Raw genomic sequence first — 15,793 nt, 5'->3', positions numbered from 1 at the left:
AACAAAACAACTTACCTTTGCAAGACCAAGGACAGCTAACGTCTTGAGAGAAGGTTTCAGAAGAGATTTAGATGATGGTAAAATAGGAAGACAATCACCATAAACTCTGGCTGGTGGTTTGGAAAGAGTTTCAGCCACATCTTAATTTTCAGAATCAGGATTGTTGTCCTCAGGTTCCGCCTTCTGGTTTCACAGTGCCACGTTTTGCCCTCACTTAGTAGAAAACAAAGTAAAGAGGACATGAAAATATCTGTAACTTCAAATAAATGAATAACACAAGAATGGACAAGAATTAGTGAATAATACAAGTCTCCCAATAGCTTAATGTTTTTCATAAATTGCCAAGAAGAAAGCAGTAGCTTTGCTACGCGTGGTTTCGGGACATTCTAGAATAAAATTAATAGCTTTAAGGATTACAAGAATCCAATTCAATAAAATCATTGTAATATTCACCATTACAAAATGAGCACCATTACACAAGGAACACAGGTTTTGGAATCATTCAAATGTAGATTCACATCTCAGTTATGCCGTTTACTACTTATTACCAGTCTCCATTTTCTCATGTGGTGAGGATTACAAGATATCTCATAGGTAGTCTCAAAATGTTACTCGCCGTACCTGTAACTGATTAATATTGGGTAAATGCTTTACCGAAGTAACCTCAGATAAATATTGAACCCTAGGTACTTGAAAGCATGTTGAAAATACTAACACTAAGAAATTTAAATATGTTATCTTGTGAAGTGTTTGCATGATTTATACTGGCATGAACTATCTCTTGTAAGAGAAAATATTCAAACTTACTCCAGTGGTATCGTATGTTGGTAAGTTGGAATTGCAAATAGTTTAAGTGGCTTCTGTTTCTCAAAACACTAAAGACAAATATGACTGTTAAATGTAGCTCCTTATAGGACCCCTGTGTGGCTCAGTCAGTTAGGTGACCCACTTTTGATTGCAGCTCAGGTCACGAACTCACGGTTAGTGGGGTTCAAGCCACACATCAGGCTCTGTGCTGACAGTGCAGAACCTGCTTGAGATTCCCTCCTTCCCTCTCTGTTTGCCCCTCCATACTAGCACTTGATAATTCTCTCTCTCTCTCCCTCCCTTTCCAGGAGAAATACAAACATTACGAAAACATTTAGCTCAGATCCTTCCAAGAAAGAGGAAAAAAGAATAATAAACCTTGTGGGGCAATGAGTCATGGATGAAAACCACACACAGACAATAGAATTCCATAACAAATATGTTGACAATGGATTTGACAGAAAGTGATGTACTAAAAGAACAGACACTATAGAAATGTTTTCTGCAAGGAAATATTATTATAGGGGTAAACCATGAAAAAAAAGCATGGTGGGGGGAACACGTAGGTGGCTCAGTCAGTTCAGCGTCCAACTTCAGCTCATGAGTCATGATCTCAAGGTTTGTGGGTTTGAGCCCCATATTGAGCTCTGTGTTGACAGCTGGGAGCCTGGAGCCTGCTTTGGATTCTGTGTCTCCCTCTGTCTCTGCCCCTACCATGCTTGCACTCTGTCTCTCTCTCTCGCTCCAAAATAAATAAACTTTAAAAACATCAAAAATACCTTTAAAAGCATGGGGGGAGAAGAGGAAAAAAGGAAAAAAAAATAAGACATGACCAATCAATCAAGCATGAGCTTAGGACAAGGAAGAAAAGGTGAAATGTGAGCAAAATAAGGTACGTGGAAACAACATACACTTTTTAATGGGTACATAAGTAGGATTGGGAATATACTATGAACAATAGTCTCTTTTAAACCTTTTAAAGATATATATAAAATCTATACGTGAAACAGAGGCTTCAATTCACAGTATATCCCTAATAATACTGACTTTTATCACTCTACAGTTATCTGGTTATAAACACTGTAATAAAGAATTTAAGTTTTTTCACTATAAAAAATGTTCAATTACTGGCATCTATCACTTCCGAAAAGCTATAAATTATTACTAGACTAACAAAAGAACAGAAAAAGAGAGGTTCCTAACACATCAACTTTCACTATGGAAAAAGAATTGGGAATGAGAATTCTAGGACGAAATGTGAACCATCAAAGGATGCATGTAATGGGACACAGATGGGGTTACACAAACAAAGGGTGAGGACTTTTTCTCTGCAATTCTAAGCTCACAATGGGAGGATACTAAAAATAAACTGTAACCTTCTTTCTTATGTAACTCCTGATTTCCTCAGTAGAATTCATTTGCGTTTATATGTATTAAACGCTAAAACGGAATATAAACTGAAGCCTTACTTTTTAAATTCAAATATTTAATTGTGATATATCATGCGTATTTCGTTACTTTTCAAATTCCATTCTATGGAATTCCATTTCCCTATTCATTTATTCACATTCGAAAACTATGACATTGCTCCTTCCAAGCAAGACTTTATTCAGGAGCTCCAGAAGTCAAACAAGTATGTTTCCTAACCTCCAGTAGCTTATAATGATTTAGGGGTTTGAAATGAATATTTAAATAAATATCAGATGTCTGAAACTTTAAATTTTATAATCTGACACAAGGACCAAGAGGACATATTTTTCAAAGTTAGAATATGGAAGACTTCTGAAATTAGAAATTTAACAACTTGGCTATGAAGAGCCTCTGCTCATAGAGCTACTCTTTTCAGAAACACATATTCTTCAGGGAGATTCACAATTTTAACTTACTCTTCCTGGAGTTATTTCAAAACTACAGGGAAACACCTTTGTGAGGTAAATATTGAGAAATAATGTAAACATCTAAATTTCTACATTTTCTAATATGATTTTAGTCTAAATGTAGAACAAAGGATAGAGCCAAAGGAAAATCCTGTATCTCACCAAAATAAAACTTGCCCGGGGCGGGGGGCAACCTACAATAGATACTTGGACCCAATCACGTTTCATTTAGGCATGAGTATTATCAGTCATGTTAATATCACAGTAAGAATCCTTATCCTTAACCAAATGACATATTTCCTCCATTATGGGAAAGCTTTTCCCAATATAATTTGACGGTCATTATATATTTTCCAGCCCATTCTTTTATCAGCCTCCACCTCTAGGATTTACCAAAGTAAAACAAAACAAAAGAAAACAAAACATTCAAAGCGTCATGTATCTGTAAAGTGGTTTGATCTTGCTAACTTTCCATTACACACATAAAATGATGATACACAGGCTCGTCTTAAATTTTCAGAGTAAATAAGGGAGAAAACTCAATTCAGAGCAGGAAAGTGAGTTTCACAGGAGGGTACTTTACCTTGGTACCAAAATCTAAGTCTTGGCTAGCTGATGTAGACCATGAATCATCAGGACCAGGTTTGTCGGAAAGCCTTTAGAGCAAAAATACACAACAAAAACATGTTCATTTATTTAAAACAAAATTTCAAAAATTAAATGAAAGTTCAGCTGTTTATTAAACGAAGTTTCTTGGTATAATTAAAAGTTGGCCTCTGATTTTTTCATTAAGTTTTATTTTCATTCCAGTAATAGTAACATCCAGGGTTATATTAGCTTATTAATATAGTGATTCACCAACTACATACTCACCCCGGGCTCATCATGACAAGGGCACTCCTTCATCTCCATCACCTCTTTCACCCCTCCCACCACTCACCTCCTCTCTGGGAACCATCTGTTTGTTCTCTGCAGTTAAGAGCCTATTTCTTGGTTTGTCTCTCCCTTTTTTTTTCTCTTTGCTCAATTGTTGTTTCTTAAGTGCTACATGAATAAAATCATATGGTATTTCTCTTTCCCTGAATTTGCTTACCATACTACTCTCGGGCTCCATCCAGGTCATTGCAAATGGCAAGATTTCATTGTTTCATGGTTGAGTAATATTCCAGTGTGTGTGTGTGTGTGTGTGTGTGTGTGTGTGTATGGATTACATATACACACACATACATACATATAGGACTTCTTCTTCGTTCACTCATTTGTCAGTGGACGCTTGCACTGGCTATTGGAAATAATGCTGCAATAAACACAGGTGTGCATGTGTCCCATGGATTTTGTGTTTTTGTATTCCCCTTGGTAGTATCCAGTAGTGCATTTACGGGATCATAGGAGAGTTCTGTTTTTAATTTTTTGAGGAACCTCCATACTGTTTTCCACAGGGGCCGCACCCATTTGCATTTCCACCAATGGTGCAAGAGGTTTCCTTTGTCTCCACATCCTCGCAAACACTTGCTTCTTGTGTCTTGGAGTGTAGCCATTCTGACAGTTGTGACGTGGTATCTCGTTGTAGTTTTGGGGAGCATCTTTACATGTGTGTGTTGACCATCTGTATGTTGTCTTTGGAAAAGTGTCTGGTTATGTCCACTGCTCATTTTTAAACTGGGCTTTTTTGGCGGGGGGGGGATGTTGACTTGTATCAATTTTTTATACATTGTGGATACTAACCCTTTACTGGATTTGCAAAACATTTCCAAAATTGTTCTCCTATCCCAGAGCTTGCTTTTAGTTTTGACGGTTGCCTTCACTGTGCAAAAGCTTTATAGGTTAATGTAGTCCCCATAGTTTCTTCTTGCTTTATTTCCCTTGGCTCAGGAGACATAACTAGTAAAATGTTGCTACAGCCAAAGTCAGAGAAATGACGGCCTGTGCTCTCTTCAAGGATTTTTTATGGTTTAAGGTCTCACACTTAGGTCTTTAATTCATTTTGAGTTTATTTCTGTGTATGGTAAAGAAATTGGTCCAGGTTCATTATTTGGCATATGGGTTGTCCGGTTTTTCCAACACCATTTGGTGAAGAGACTGCCTTTTCCCCACTGGATAGTCTTTCTTGTTTGTGGAAGATGAACTGACCATACAGTGGTGGATTTATTTCTGGGTTTTCCGTTCTATTCCATTGAGCTATGTGGCTATTTTTTACGCCAGTACCCACCATACTGTTTGAATTACTACAGCTTTGAAAAAAACTTGAAATCTGAGATTGCGATACCTCCAGGTTTCCTCTTTTTCAATATTGCTTTGGCCACTCAAGGTCTTTTGTGGTTCTATACAACGTTTAGGGTTGTTTGTCTACCTCTGTGGCAAATGCTGTTGGTATGTTGACAGGGATTGCATTACATCTGTAGATGGCTTTGGGTAGTGTAGAGACTTTAAAAATATGTATTCTTCCCATCTATGAGCATCGTATGTCTTTCTCTTTCTGTCACCTTCAATTTCTTTCATAAGTGTTTTACGGTTTTCAGAGCATAGGTATTTCAACATTTGGACCCTGTTAAAGAAATTGTGGTTTATATACACAATGGAGTACTATTTGGCAATGAGAAAGAATGAAATATGGCCCTTTGTAGCAACATGGATGGAACTGGAGAGTGTTATGCTAACTGAAATTAGCCATACAGAGAAAGACAGATACCATACGGTCTCACTCTTATGTGGTTCCTGAGACACTTAACAGAAACCCATGGGGGAGGGGAAAAAAGAGGTTAGAGTGGAAGATAGCCAAAGCATAAGAGACTCTTAAAAACTGAGAACAAGCTGAGCATAGATGGGGTGTGGGAGGGAAGGGAGGGTGGGTGATGAGTATTGAGGAGGGCACCTTTGGGGATGTGCTCTGGGTGTTGGATGGAAACCAATATGACAATGAACTTCATATATTGAAAAAAAAAAACTTTCAGTTCTCTATTTTGCCTCCACCTCTCCTAACCTGTGAAATCTCCAGGAAAGACCCAGTCTGAGTTTGCATAACCAAGTGTGACAGGTAGGGAATTCTATGAAATGGTTGAAAATTATATCTATAAATGTTACCACAATGACTTCTCACCTCACATCTGTCAGAATGGCTCAGTTTCAACACACAGGAAACAACAAGGGTTGCTCAGTGTGTGGAGAAAAAGCCTGTGTGCACTGGTCATGGGATGTAAATTGGTATCGCCACAATGAAAGCCAGTATGGAGGGGCCTCAACAAATTAAAAATACAAATACCATAGGATCCAGTAATTCAACTACTGGGTATTTATTTACCCAAGGGAAATGGAAATACTAATTTGAAAAGACATATTCACCCCTGTCTTTATTATAACATTATTTACAATAGACAAGATATGGAAGCAACCCAAGTGTCCACCAATACATGAACAGACCACACACACACATGCACATACACACACACACACACACACACACACACACACACTGGAATATTATGCAGCTATAAAACAGATGAGATGTTGCCATCTGCAACATCATGGATATACCTAGACGGTATGAGGCTAAGTGAAATAATTCAGACAGATAAGACAAATCCTATATGATTTCACTTCTATGTAGAATCTAAAAAGGGGAACAAATGAACAGTGAAAAAGCTGAGATGAAAAACAGTGAAAAAGCATAAATGCAGAGAATTGACTGTTGCCAGAAGGGAAGGGAGGTGGGGGGATGGACAAAATGGGTGAAGGGGAGAGGGAAGTTCAGGGTTCCAGTTATAAATGAATGAATCACAAGGCTCAAAGGTACAGCATAGGGAATCTAGTCAGTGGTATCGTAATAGAATTATACATTACCAGATGGGAGCTACACTTATGGCGAGCATGGTGGAACATCCAGAGTTGTTGCATCACATATTACATTGTGTGTCAGGTAGATCTCCGTTTAAGTAAATATACCAAAGTTAAGGTTTCTATGTTATGAGTGGAAGTACTAACTAGAGATTAAAAGATTAAAAGCTCCCAAGGCCAACTTTGTTCCCACACTGGTCTTGGCTTATTTAGGTCCATAATAACCAGAAGACTTTCCAAGCCTTGAGGGGCATTCAGCTACCCAAGGAGTAGGGTGCGATCAAAATGGTCCCGGTAGTTGAGCCTCTATTTCTCTATATGGTGCCTGAATATTTTCTTCCCCATGAGCTCCCACTCCTACATCACTCTTCGGCACGGCTCTGTGGCATTCCCAACCTTTCAATCTTTAGCCTATGAAGGCACAGACTCCTACAACAAGGATGGGCTCAAATGAGCGAGGGTAGCAGCCATGTCTTGCTCCTGGAGAACAAGCTAATTGGGAGTCTCAGTCATCCACACAGTCATCTCAACATAGGCATGTTATCACCTATCCAGATGAAGCTCCCTTGCTGGTTTGACAAGTCAGTCCTACCCCTGCCCAGCCCTACAGGTACATGGGAAGGGTATCACAGATTTAGGAAAAGAGGTGGAGTGAGGAGACAGCTTGCTTTGGGCCATACATCTCTGTTGTTCAGAATCTCCACCCCCACCCCCAATTCCTTGAGAGGATCTAAGTCATCCTTCCCAAGTTCGGAAGGGAGTAGATGGTATCATATTTCTATTTGCTGTAAACAGACTCTTCCCAGAAGCTCAAATGATTTTTAATCTCTCTCATCAGAAAATCTGAGGTATGCTCGCACCTTCAATGAAACCAACACACACAAAAGCAGAAACCTGGTCACGACCCTCTTGAACTCTCTATTTGAATATGCCTTTCTAAACAATTCCCCTAATCCTGGGTCTTTCATCCCTGTCATTCACGTTTATCTCACTTGGCATAAACCCCCATATTCTGATATCTTTTCTAAAACTCTTATTCCTATCCAAATCAGTGATGTTCTTCTTGAAACCTGGTCTCCTCTGCTAATTCGACTCTTACTCTCCTTCATTGTATTCATTAGACCCACTCCCCAGCTTTCTATTATTAAAACATTTTCCTGCAAGATGAAGACAAAAAACAAAGAAAGAAAAGAAAGAAAGAAAGAAAGAACCCGAATTTTAATTTCATTTCTGTCACTTATCATATCCAAACAGGTCACTTCAATCTCTTTTGAGTTTCAAATTCTCCATGGAAACAACCATTGGACAGGGAGGTTAAACATAGGTTGAAGTACCAGAGGGTATTTTGATGAATTAATCTCTGAGGTTCCCCAAATCTTGAGATTCTAAGTGCTTGTGATTTGGCATCTGGAAAAATGGAGAGTCCTGAGCTGGCCGAAGTAGAAAAATTAATGGAAAAAAAAGAAATACCAAGAAAACCAGAGAAGAAAGTCAAAAGGCAAAAACACAGTACAGAAAAGTCATGGGAAAAAAATCTCCAAAAAAAGAAAAAGCTTCCTAGAACTTGTCAAGGGTACTAGCCTAAAGGGAAACCAGACTGGGAACTTAGGCAACACAGAATCATATAGCAATATCCTCGAAATAGAGGCTGAATTTAATTAACATAACATGGTCTACAATAAAATATCCTTCCCTTACAGAATGCTCATTTGTGTCAAGAAGAGGGGATATCACTACATCTGAGGTGCTGCCTGACTAGATCTTGCTTATTATGTAAAAGCCATGACACCATGGCCATAGCTGACATCCACCCTAAAATCTCGGATGGTAAAAACAAGGGACTAGTTACCACTGCACTAATAACTTTTGTTAGCACTAGTGGTCAAATATATGAGGCCTTGTGCTTGGACTAACCTGGGTTCTTAAGAAAACCCTAAATTAGAGTTCCGACATCATTACCTTTGACATTCTGAGTTGATCTGCCCTAGGATCTGTATCTTCATCTCAGTGCTGCTGAGGAACCAGAGAATGGATGTGGAAGCTACACAAGCTGACGGGCAAACCCCCAGGTCAGCTACTCATTAACTATGGAATCATGGGGCGGGTAATCAACCTCCCTGAACCACAGTTGCCAAAGTAATAAAAAGTAGGCTACAATAGCACAGCTACTTTGCAAAGTTATACAATGACTATATAACTGAACAGATGTTACGAATAGGATATAGTGTCTAGTCCAGGGTAGAACACTCAACAACTGCTTTTGTTCTCTGCGTTCCCTTAGGAAACACGTAATTTTCAGTTCATTCATTTCCTTTCCTTTCCTTTCATTTTCCGTTTCACTTCATTTCATTCATTTATACTTTGAGAGTGAGTACACACAGAAAGAGGGAAAGATATCTCAAGGAGGCTGTCAGCGCAAAACCCGACGTGGGGCTTGAACTCACAAACCTGAGTTGAAATTAAGAGTCACACCCTTAACCGACTGAGCCCCCCCAGGTGCCCCAACAAATGTCATTTTTACAAATCCATAAAAATCCTACCTGGTTATAGAGTCTTCCTCAGTACTTTTATCTGCTCCTAAGGAAGAAAGCAAAATTCATGTTAAATCCACAATCGAAAAATAGAGGAAATTACAAGTGTACGGCTTATGATTTGTTAAAAAAATATTGCTTTGGGACCACACCTGGAAACGACACTACACTGAATGGAAATTATATGATTGGTAGGCTTAAAGCACTAAGAAATTTTACTTTATCCTCTTTATTGACCAAAAGCAAGAATAGGTTTTATTAGAATTTGACACCTACAGGTGAACTGATGTTTACAATGACCATCACTGATTGACTCTATGACACTGGAGGAAAATGGTATCGTTAGGAGAATGATTATCATGAGCTGACAATGTCAAACTGAAACTGGCATGATGTTTCTGGACTTCCACTCCTAGAGGAGTTAAAAGAGAGTATGTTTATTTTGCTGTCACATGGCAGAACTTCCCCAGCCCTTCAGTAGAGACTGTTCAGTTTAGGATGAAACACCCCCTCACAAAGTGTGGTCTATAGCTATTGTACTTTGCAGCATGGCCAAACCATAGCAAACAGACTCTCCCTGGCCTTATTTCCAGTGGCAAGGTAAGTAAGAAGGATTTGGCATTCCAGTTTGATAAAGTTCTAACCTCTTGAGATGGTCTCCTTCCATTGCTAGAGAGTCTATCTAGACCCACAGTACATCACAGAGGAGGATGATCCCAATGTGAGTGCTATGTAGTGGTTCATGATGTCATTTTTCTTAACCCTACCCATTAGGTGACACAAATCTAGAGAAATCATGCTTTTTTTCATGGAAGGAATATATCATCAGATCCTCTACTGATGAGCAACAAAACAAAAGGGCAAAGAATATCTTGAATGCGCACATTCAATTACGGAGGAAGTATAATTTTCTAAACATTCAAAGATATCCACTGTATGATTCTTACTATATGACACTCTGGAAAGAGCAAGACTATGAAGGTAAGGGTTGGGGTGAATATAGGGATAAAGGGGCACAGCACAGAAGAGTTTTAAGGCAGTGAAACTCACACAATACCACAATGGTGGATTCACATCATTACACATTTGTTAAAACTCATAGAATGTATAACACCAAGGCCGAACACTAATGCAAATTAGAGACTTTGCCTGAAAATGATGAGTTAGTGTCCATATAAAATGCACCACTGTTGTCAGGGTGTGTGGGTAGCTCAGTTGGTTCAGCGTCCAACTCTGGATCTGAGCTCAGGTCATGATCTCACAGTTCATGGGATCAAGTCCTGCATCAGGCTCTGTGCTGACATCACAGGATCCTTTCTCCCCTCTCTCTCTGCCCCTTTGCTGCTCACACACATGCATGTTCTCTCCCTCAAAATTAGACAAAGGAACTGAAAAAAATATACTATTAAATTGGACCACTGTCATGCAAGATGTTGACAACAGGGGAGGTTAGCTGTGTACGGGAGCATGGTATGGTATATAGAGACTCTCTGTACTTTCTATTATATTTTGCTGTGAACTTAAAACTGCTGTAAAAAATAAGGCTCATTAAATGTAAAATACAAAAACAAAAAAACACGGTATCCACTGAAGCTACCCTTACCATATATTAACGTGTGATACAGTCACCTTGAAAATTAAGATAGAGATCAAAGGAACAAAATAGGGGAACTGTTTTCCATATGCAAGTATATGAAAATACATGAAGCAAAATACAAAAATACAAAAGTTATTCGTATACTTAGGCAAGAAAACAATTAGTGAATATGATCAAATATCTTATAACTATAAACAGGGATTCAGCACTATAGGAATCAAACCTGGGTTTGCATATAATCAAGAGATTTTATTCTAATTTTAAATCAAAAATCATTATGCTTATCGTATCTAAGAATCATAATGAAAGTTTAGTCACTTAAAAAAAAGATTATAATGACCTAATATTGCCCTAGTAATTTTTGTACAAATACCTACTTCATATGGATGATGAAACTGAAACCAGTACCATAGTAACCATCATATTACTAGCTAGTAAAATAAAATTTGAAGACACCACCAAAAATGACGTCAGGGCTATAATTCCTATACAGAACAGGTTTCATCCAGCAGGCCAAAGATGGCTACCCTCAGAACATCCTACTTGAATGACTGGCCCTTGGTTGTTCCCTGGGATCTTGGATTTAAGGAGGGTTCCCACCATTCCCTAGCTGGTTAAGAGTGGCTTACTCTGCCTAAGTGCTGGTACAATCATTGTGCTTAAGGCCGTACACTTGATTTCCTTCTGGAAACCTGGAATTTTGGGGACATGCTAAGGAGAAGATGCCTGTGTGATAAACATTTGATGAAACCTCAGGCACTGAGTATCCATAAGCTTCGTACTGGCAGACATTTCACTTGTGCTGTCCTAATATGATGTTGGAGGAATTTAGCACATCCTGCTCACTCCATAGAAAAAGATTCCTGGAAGCGTGTGCTTGGTCTCCTCTGGCCTTCACCCCATGCACCTTTTCTCTGTTCTGATTGGCCTTTCTAGCCTGTCCCCATACCAAACCACACGCAAGAGTACAACTATATGCTAAGGTCTGTGAGCTCTTCTAGTCAATAATCAAATCTGGGTGTCGTTGGGGTGGCTCTAGCACAACTGCGTTATATGAAATTTTTATTATTTGGGTTGATGTCTTACACATGGTTAACAGTCAGAAGGTTATGTCACAGAATACCTTTCCTGGAAACTCTTTTTCTTGGTATTTGCTTTGAAAATTCCTACATTCCTACATATCCATTTGAAGAAATGTTTAAAAGGAATAGATGAAATCATGATGTCAGAAAGTGTGAAACAAGCATCATTCTTATTTTACACAGAAACAACAAAAAAAAAGAGAATCCTGCTGGTTGCCGCTATGTTCTACCATATACAAGTTCCTCTCAAATATGAAAAATCATTTAATTTACTCCAACTAACTAGGACTTAGTTCATTTTTCTGGCAGAACGGAATCAAAAGAAGTAACAGGGATAGTTCTAGAAAAAACAGAACTATCAGACCCAGTTTAAAAACATACTACTGATTATAGTTTTCTGTTTGTTTCGTTTCCTTAATTTCTTAGAAAATTAAAAATATAGTTCACCTACTAAAGGCAGTTACTGCCGAAATAATCAAAAAGTCATAATTAATGTGTCCTCATTCCTGCTGCTCTCCTCTGTTCATCTGATAAGTCCTACTCATTCTTCATGTCCAATTTAAATGCAGAGGCACAACCTGGAAACCTCTGAATCTTCTGAGAGTTCTCTCTCACCCCCTAACTTTTTATATTCAGGAATCACAAATTCATAATAACTATACTGTTTTGGTCTCTGCTTTATCTTTCCCCTGCCACTGCCCTAGTCAAACATGAGTTCTTAACTGATGATTTTCGCAGGGAAAAATAAAATCCACCAAATATTATTGTTATTTCTAAAATGAACAAAAAAATTAACCAAAACAAATGAGAAACACACAAGGCTTAGGAGAAGAAATTAATGGAATAAATTGAACCCCCTGACGTTTTCAATCCACACAGCTGAAAGTTTCACAAAGGACTATTACTAGGCTAAGAAAACAAGAGCTTCCTTTGTCTCCCAGTCTCTTTATGTGGTTTCCTATAACCTATCCTCCTTACGAGGGTTCAGCAAACTATGGCCACAGGCCAAATCCAACCTGCCATCTGGTTCTGTAAATAATGTTTTATTGGGGCATAGTCCCATGTCTTCACTTACATATTGCTATGGCTGCTTTCATACTCTCAGCAGAGCTGAGAGACCACATCACCTAAAATATTCACTGACTCTTTAGGAAAAAGGCTTGGTGATCTGTATTTTATGCCATAACCAGAGTGTCCACTCAAATCTAATCTTAGTAGTCTTCTGCTTCAAATTCTCCAAAATCCCTGCATCAAATACTGCTGGCTCCCTCCCTAAGAGCCATTCCATATTCTTCATTCTTGCTAGAGAATCACAACTTTATTTGGATATTTACTGTCTCCATACACAAAGAAGGTGGCCTCACCCTGGCTCCAAAAAGAGAAAAGATTATTCTAAGCTAATCACAGTACCTGATTTACCAGGGACCAGTTTAGGAATGAGTATGTGACATAACCTAGTCTTTACAATGTTAGAGGAAGTCTACTGCAAGCCTCTTCCTAGCGAAAAGAAACACCTAAAGGAAAGCAGTCCTTCCCACCCACTGGATGTTGCCATGTGAGAATATGATACCTGGAGCTGTTGCTAATCAGCCACCCCAGAAAGGAGAAATAAAAATACCACCAACTCCAAAAATGAACAAGAGACGACTGGCATCCTGATGACATCAGTGAACCATCAAAACATTTCTGGTTCCTACTGTTTTAGTTACTGTAGAAGTCACCTATTATTTGCCACTAAAAGCATTCTATTGAAGAAATTTCCCAAGGCCTATCGGGTAAGATCTACTCCTTTCTATAGCACGAACAAACTTCCATAAGCTTGTCTTACCTAGGTATTCACCTCATTCCCAACCATTCCCATAGCACACGTTTTCTACCAGCAAAACCCAACTGCTCATAAATCCTGCTAAGTTCACTCGTACACCTTCGCCTCTGCACTGCTGTGTACTCCGCCAAGCACGTAATAGTGACAGTTTACAAACAGTGTCAAACATACAAATGTTGGTCCTTCTGCCTCTCTATCTGGCAAACTGAACTCCTCACTCTGCACGCTTACTGTAGATTCTACCCCGTCTTTGAAAAATCGGATTCTTCACCGTGAACTTATGGTAACTGGAACAAATGCCAATACAAAATAACAATGATAATTATAAGCTCTACGAGACTCTGGCACCTAGTAAGCACTAAATAGAGTAAATAATACAAATGGCAGTGGTAACAACAAAGTCCTGGGGTGCAGAGACTGGTTTTTGAATGTTTGTATTCTACAACAGGATAACACTTAGTAGCTAACAGGCACTTAAGAGTTACATGTGAAGTGAACAAATGGACATGAATAAAAATTAATTCCTTTGAAAATTATTTTTAAAAACCACAGAAACTTTTCTGTTTCAAAAACCGCAGGGACAGCTCTATTCTGTTATGAGCACTTTAATGATCAAAACGCTGTCTGTTCTATCTTTGCCTTTCCTGTAACTTCCAAAACTAACCTACAGAAGTCCTTTGGTAACAGTCTTCCAAGTTAAAGTTTTCTTCCTACTTTTCAGATTGTACAGTGCACTAGGTGCCACAACTAGGGAGCAACAGTAGCATTTGTGTGTGTGTGTGTGATTGTGAAACATCTTTGTGCTGTTATTATAATTTCTGGAGCCCAAGTTGCCCTATTTGAATACTTATGAAGATAAAATTTTGACTAATGGCAACAGATTATCTTATTCTAACAAAATTACAGTGTCATGACAATTCTCCAACAAACAGAAGAAAACATTGTTCTAATGAAGTCAACATATCTCATCCTGGATTTGTTGTTGTTGTTGTTTTTAAATGTTTATTTTTTTGAGAGATACAGAGCATGCATGTACAGGGGAGGGGCAGAGAGAGAAAGAAAAAGGAAAATGCCACACAGGCTCTGAACTGTCAGCAACGAGCCCGACAGAGAAGTCTGACACAGGACTCCAACTCACCAACTGTGAGATGATGATGACCTGAGCTGAAATCAAGAGTTGGACACTTATCTGACGCAGCCACCCAAGCGCCCCTCTCATTCTGTCTTGATTTATGAGGAGTGAAGTTGATAATGGTGAGACCTTGTTGATACAATATGTGTAATAACATATGCCTCTCAACAAGGCATTGCTTTTCTTCGGCACTCCTGGAAGCTATCTGTAAAAAACAATCTCATTGGCAGTGCTGCACACTAGCTAAGATTTGCAGTTCTTATTATTTGCCAATTTTTTATGGTACCAGGAAAGTACTGTAGAATTCCCAGTTTTAGGGCTGGTTCATTTTTTAATGAGACAAATCACTAGGTAACAATACTTACTAAATATAATCCATTTGTAAACATTTTATACAAGATCCATTTTTATAACAAGTGCAATCTGTTATAATATGCTTATGGAGGAAACATAAAACATACTAACTTAAAAATCTTTTTTTCCTCTGGGCACCTGGATGGCTCAGTTGGTGAAGCATCTGACCTTGGCTCAGGTCGTGATCTCGCAGCTCACGAGTTCAAGCCTCACATTGGCCTCTCTGCTGTCAGTGGTGGAGCCTGCTTTGGGTCCTCTGTCTACCTTCCTCTGTCCCTCTCCTGCTCGCTCTCTCTCTCTCTCTCTCAAAATTAAATAAACAGTTAACAAAGCATTTTCATATTTATTACACAAAGATGTCACATGGTATTTTAGGGGTCATGACTAAAATAATGAATTTCTTTTCAGATAATACTGCCTCATATTTTCAATTACCTACAGTTAATTTCATAAATAATTCTGAACGTTAGACTATAAAGAAAGAAATTAAGAAAGAAAAAAATATGCATGCAATTTACACATTGGTGTTCTTTTCTTCATTGTTCTTTCTTTATCAAAACACCCTTACTCTGACTTTACTTATGTTAGGACCACCAAGAGCAATTCACTATGTAAAGTCTTACCAGCATTGCTGTTTTGCAAAGAATTTTTAAGCATGATTTCTTCTTTATGTCGGCAAATTATTTTCTAACTGCTATGTATAAAAAAGGGTGATAAATAATATTACTATTTTAACGCTGATATGAAAAACATTTAC

At 38.5% G+C, this 15,793-nt stretch overlaps 1 protein-coding gene across 1 annotated transcript in view; it reads right to left on the bottom strand.

Moving 5' to 3' along the window:
- The window catches only part of LOC122236330 (ankyrin repeat domain-containing protein 26-like), a 57,444-nt gene that overhangs the window by 25,463 nt on the left and 16,188 nt on the right, over nucleotides 1-15,793 (bottom strand). Inside the window, exons 4-6 of the mRNA XM_042977191.1 lie at nucleotides 9,056-9,092; nucleotides 3,268-3,340; nucleotides 16-213 (exon numbers count right to left, since the gene is read on the bottom strand). Of these exons, the coding sequence (XP_042833125.1) occupies nucleotides 9,060-9,092 (33 nt within the window). The 3' untranslated portion in view covers nucleotides 16-213; nucleotides 3,268-3,340; nucleotides 9,056-9,059. The remainder of the gene's footprint in view (nucleotides 1-15; nucleotides 214-3,267; nucleotides 3,341-9,055; nucleotides 9,093-15,793) is intronic.

The sequence above is a fragment of the Panthera tigris genome (assembly GCF_018350195.1).
Source record: "Panthera tigris isolate Pti1 chromosome F3 unlocalized genomic scaffold, P.tigris_Pti1_mat1.1 chrF3_random_Un_scaffold_98, whole genome shotgun sequence".
NCBI lineage: Eukaryota > Metazoa > Chordata > Mammalia > Carnivora > Felidae > Panthera > Panthera tigris.
This window is presented reverse-complemented; position numbering and strand designations above follow the sequence as displayed.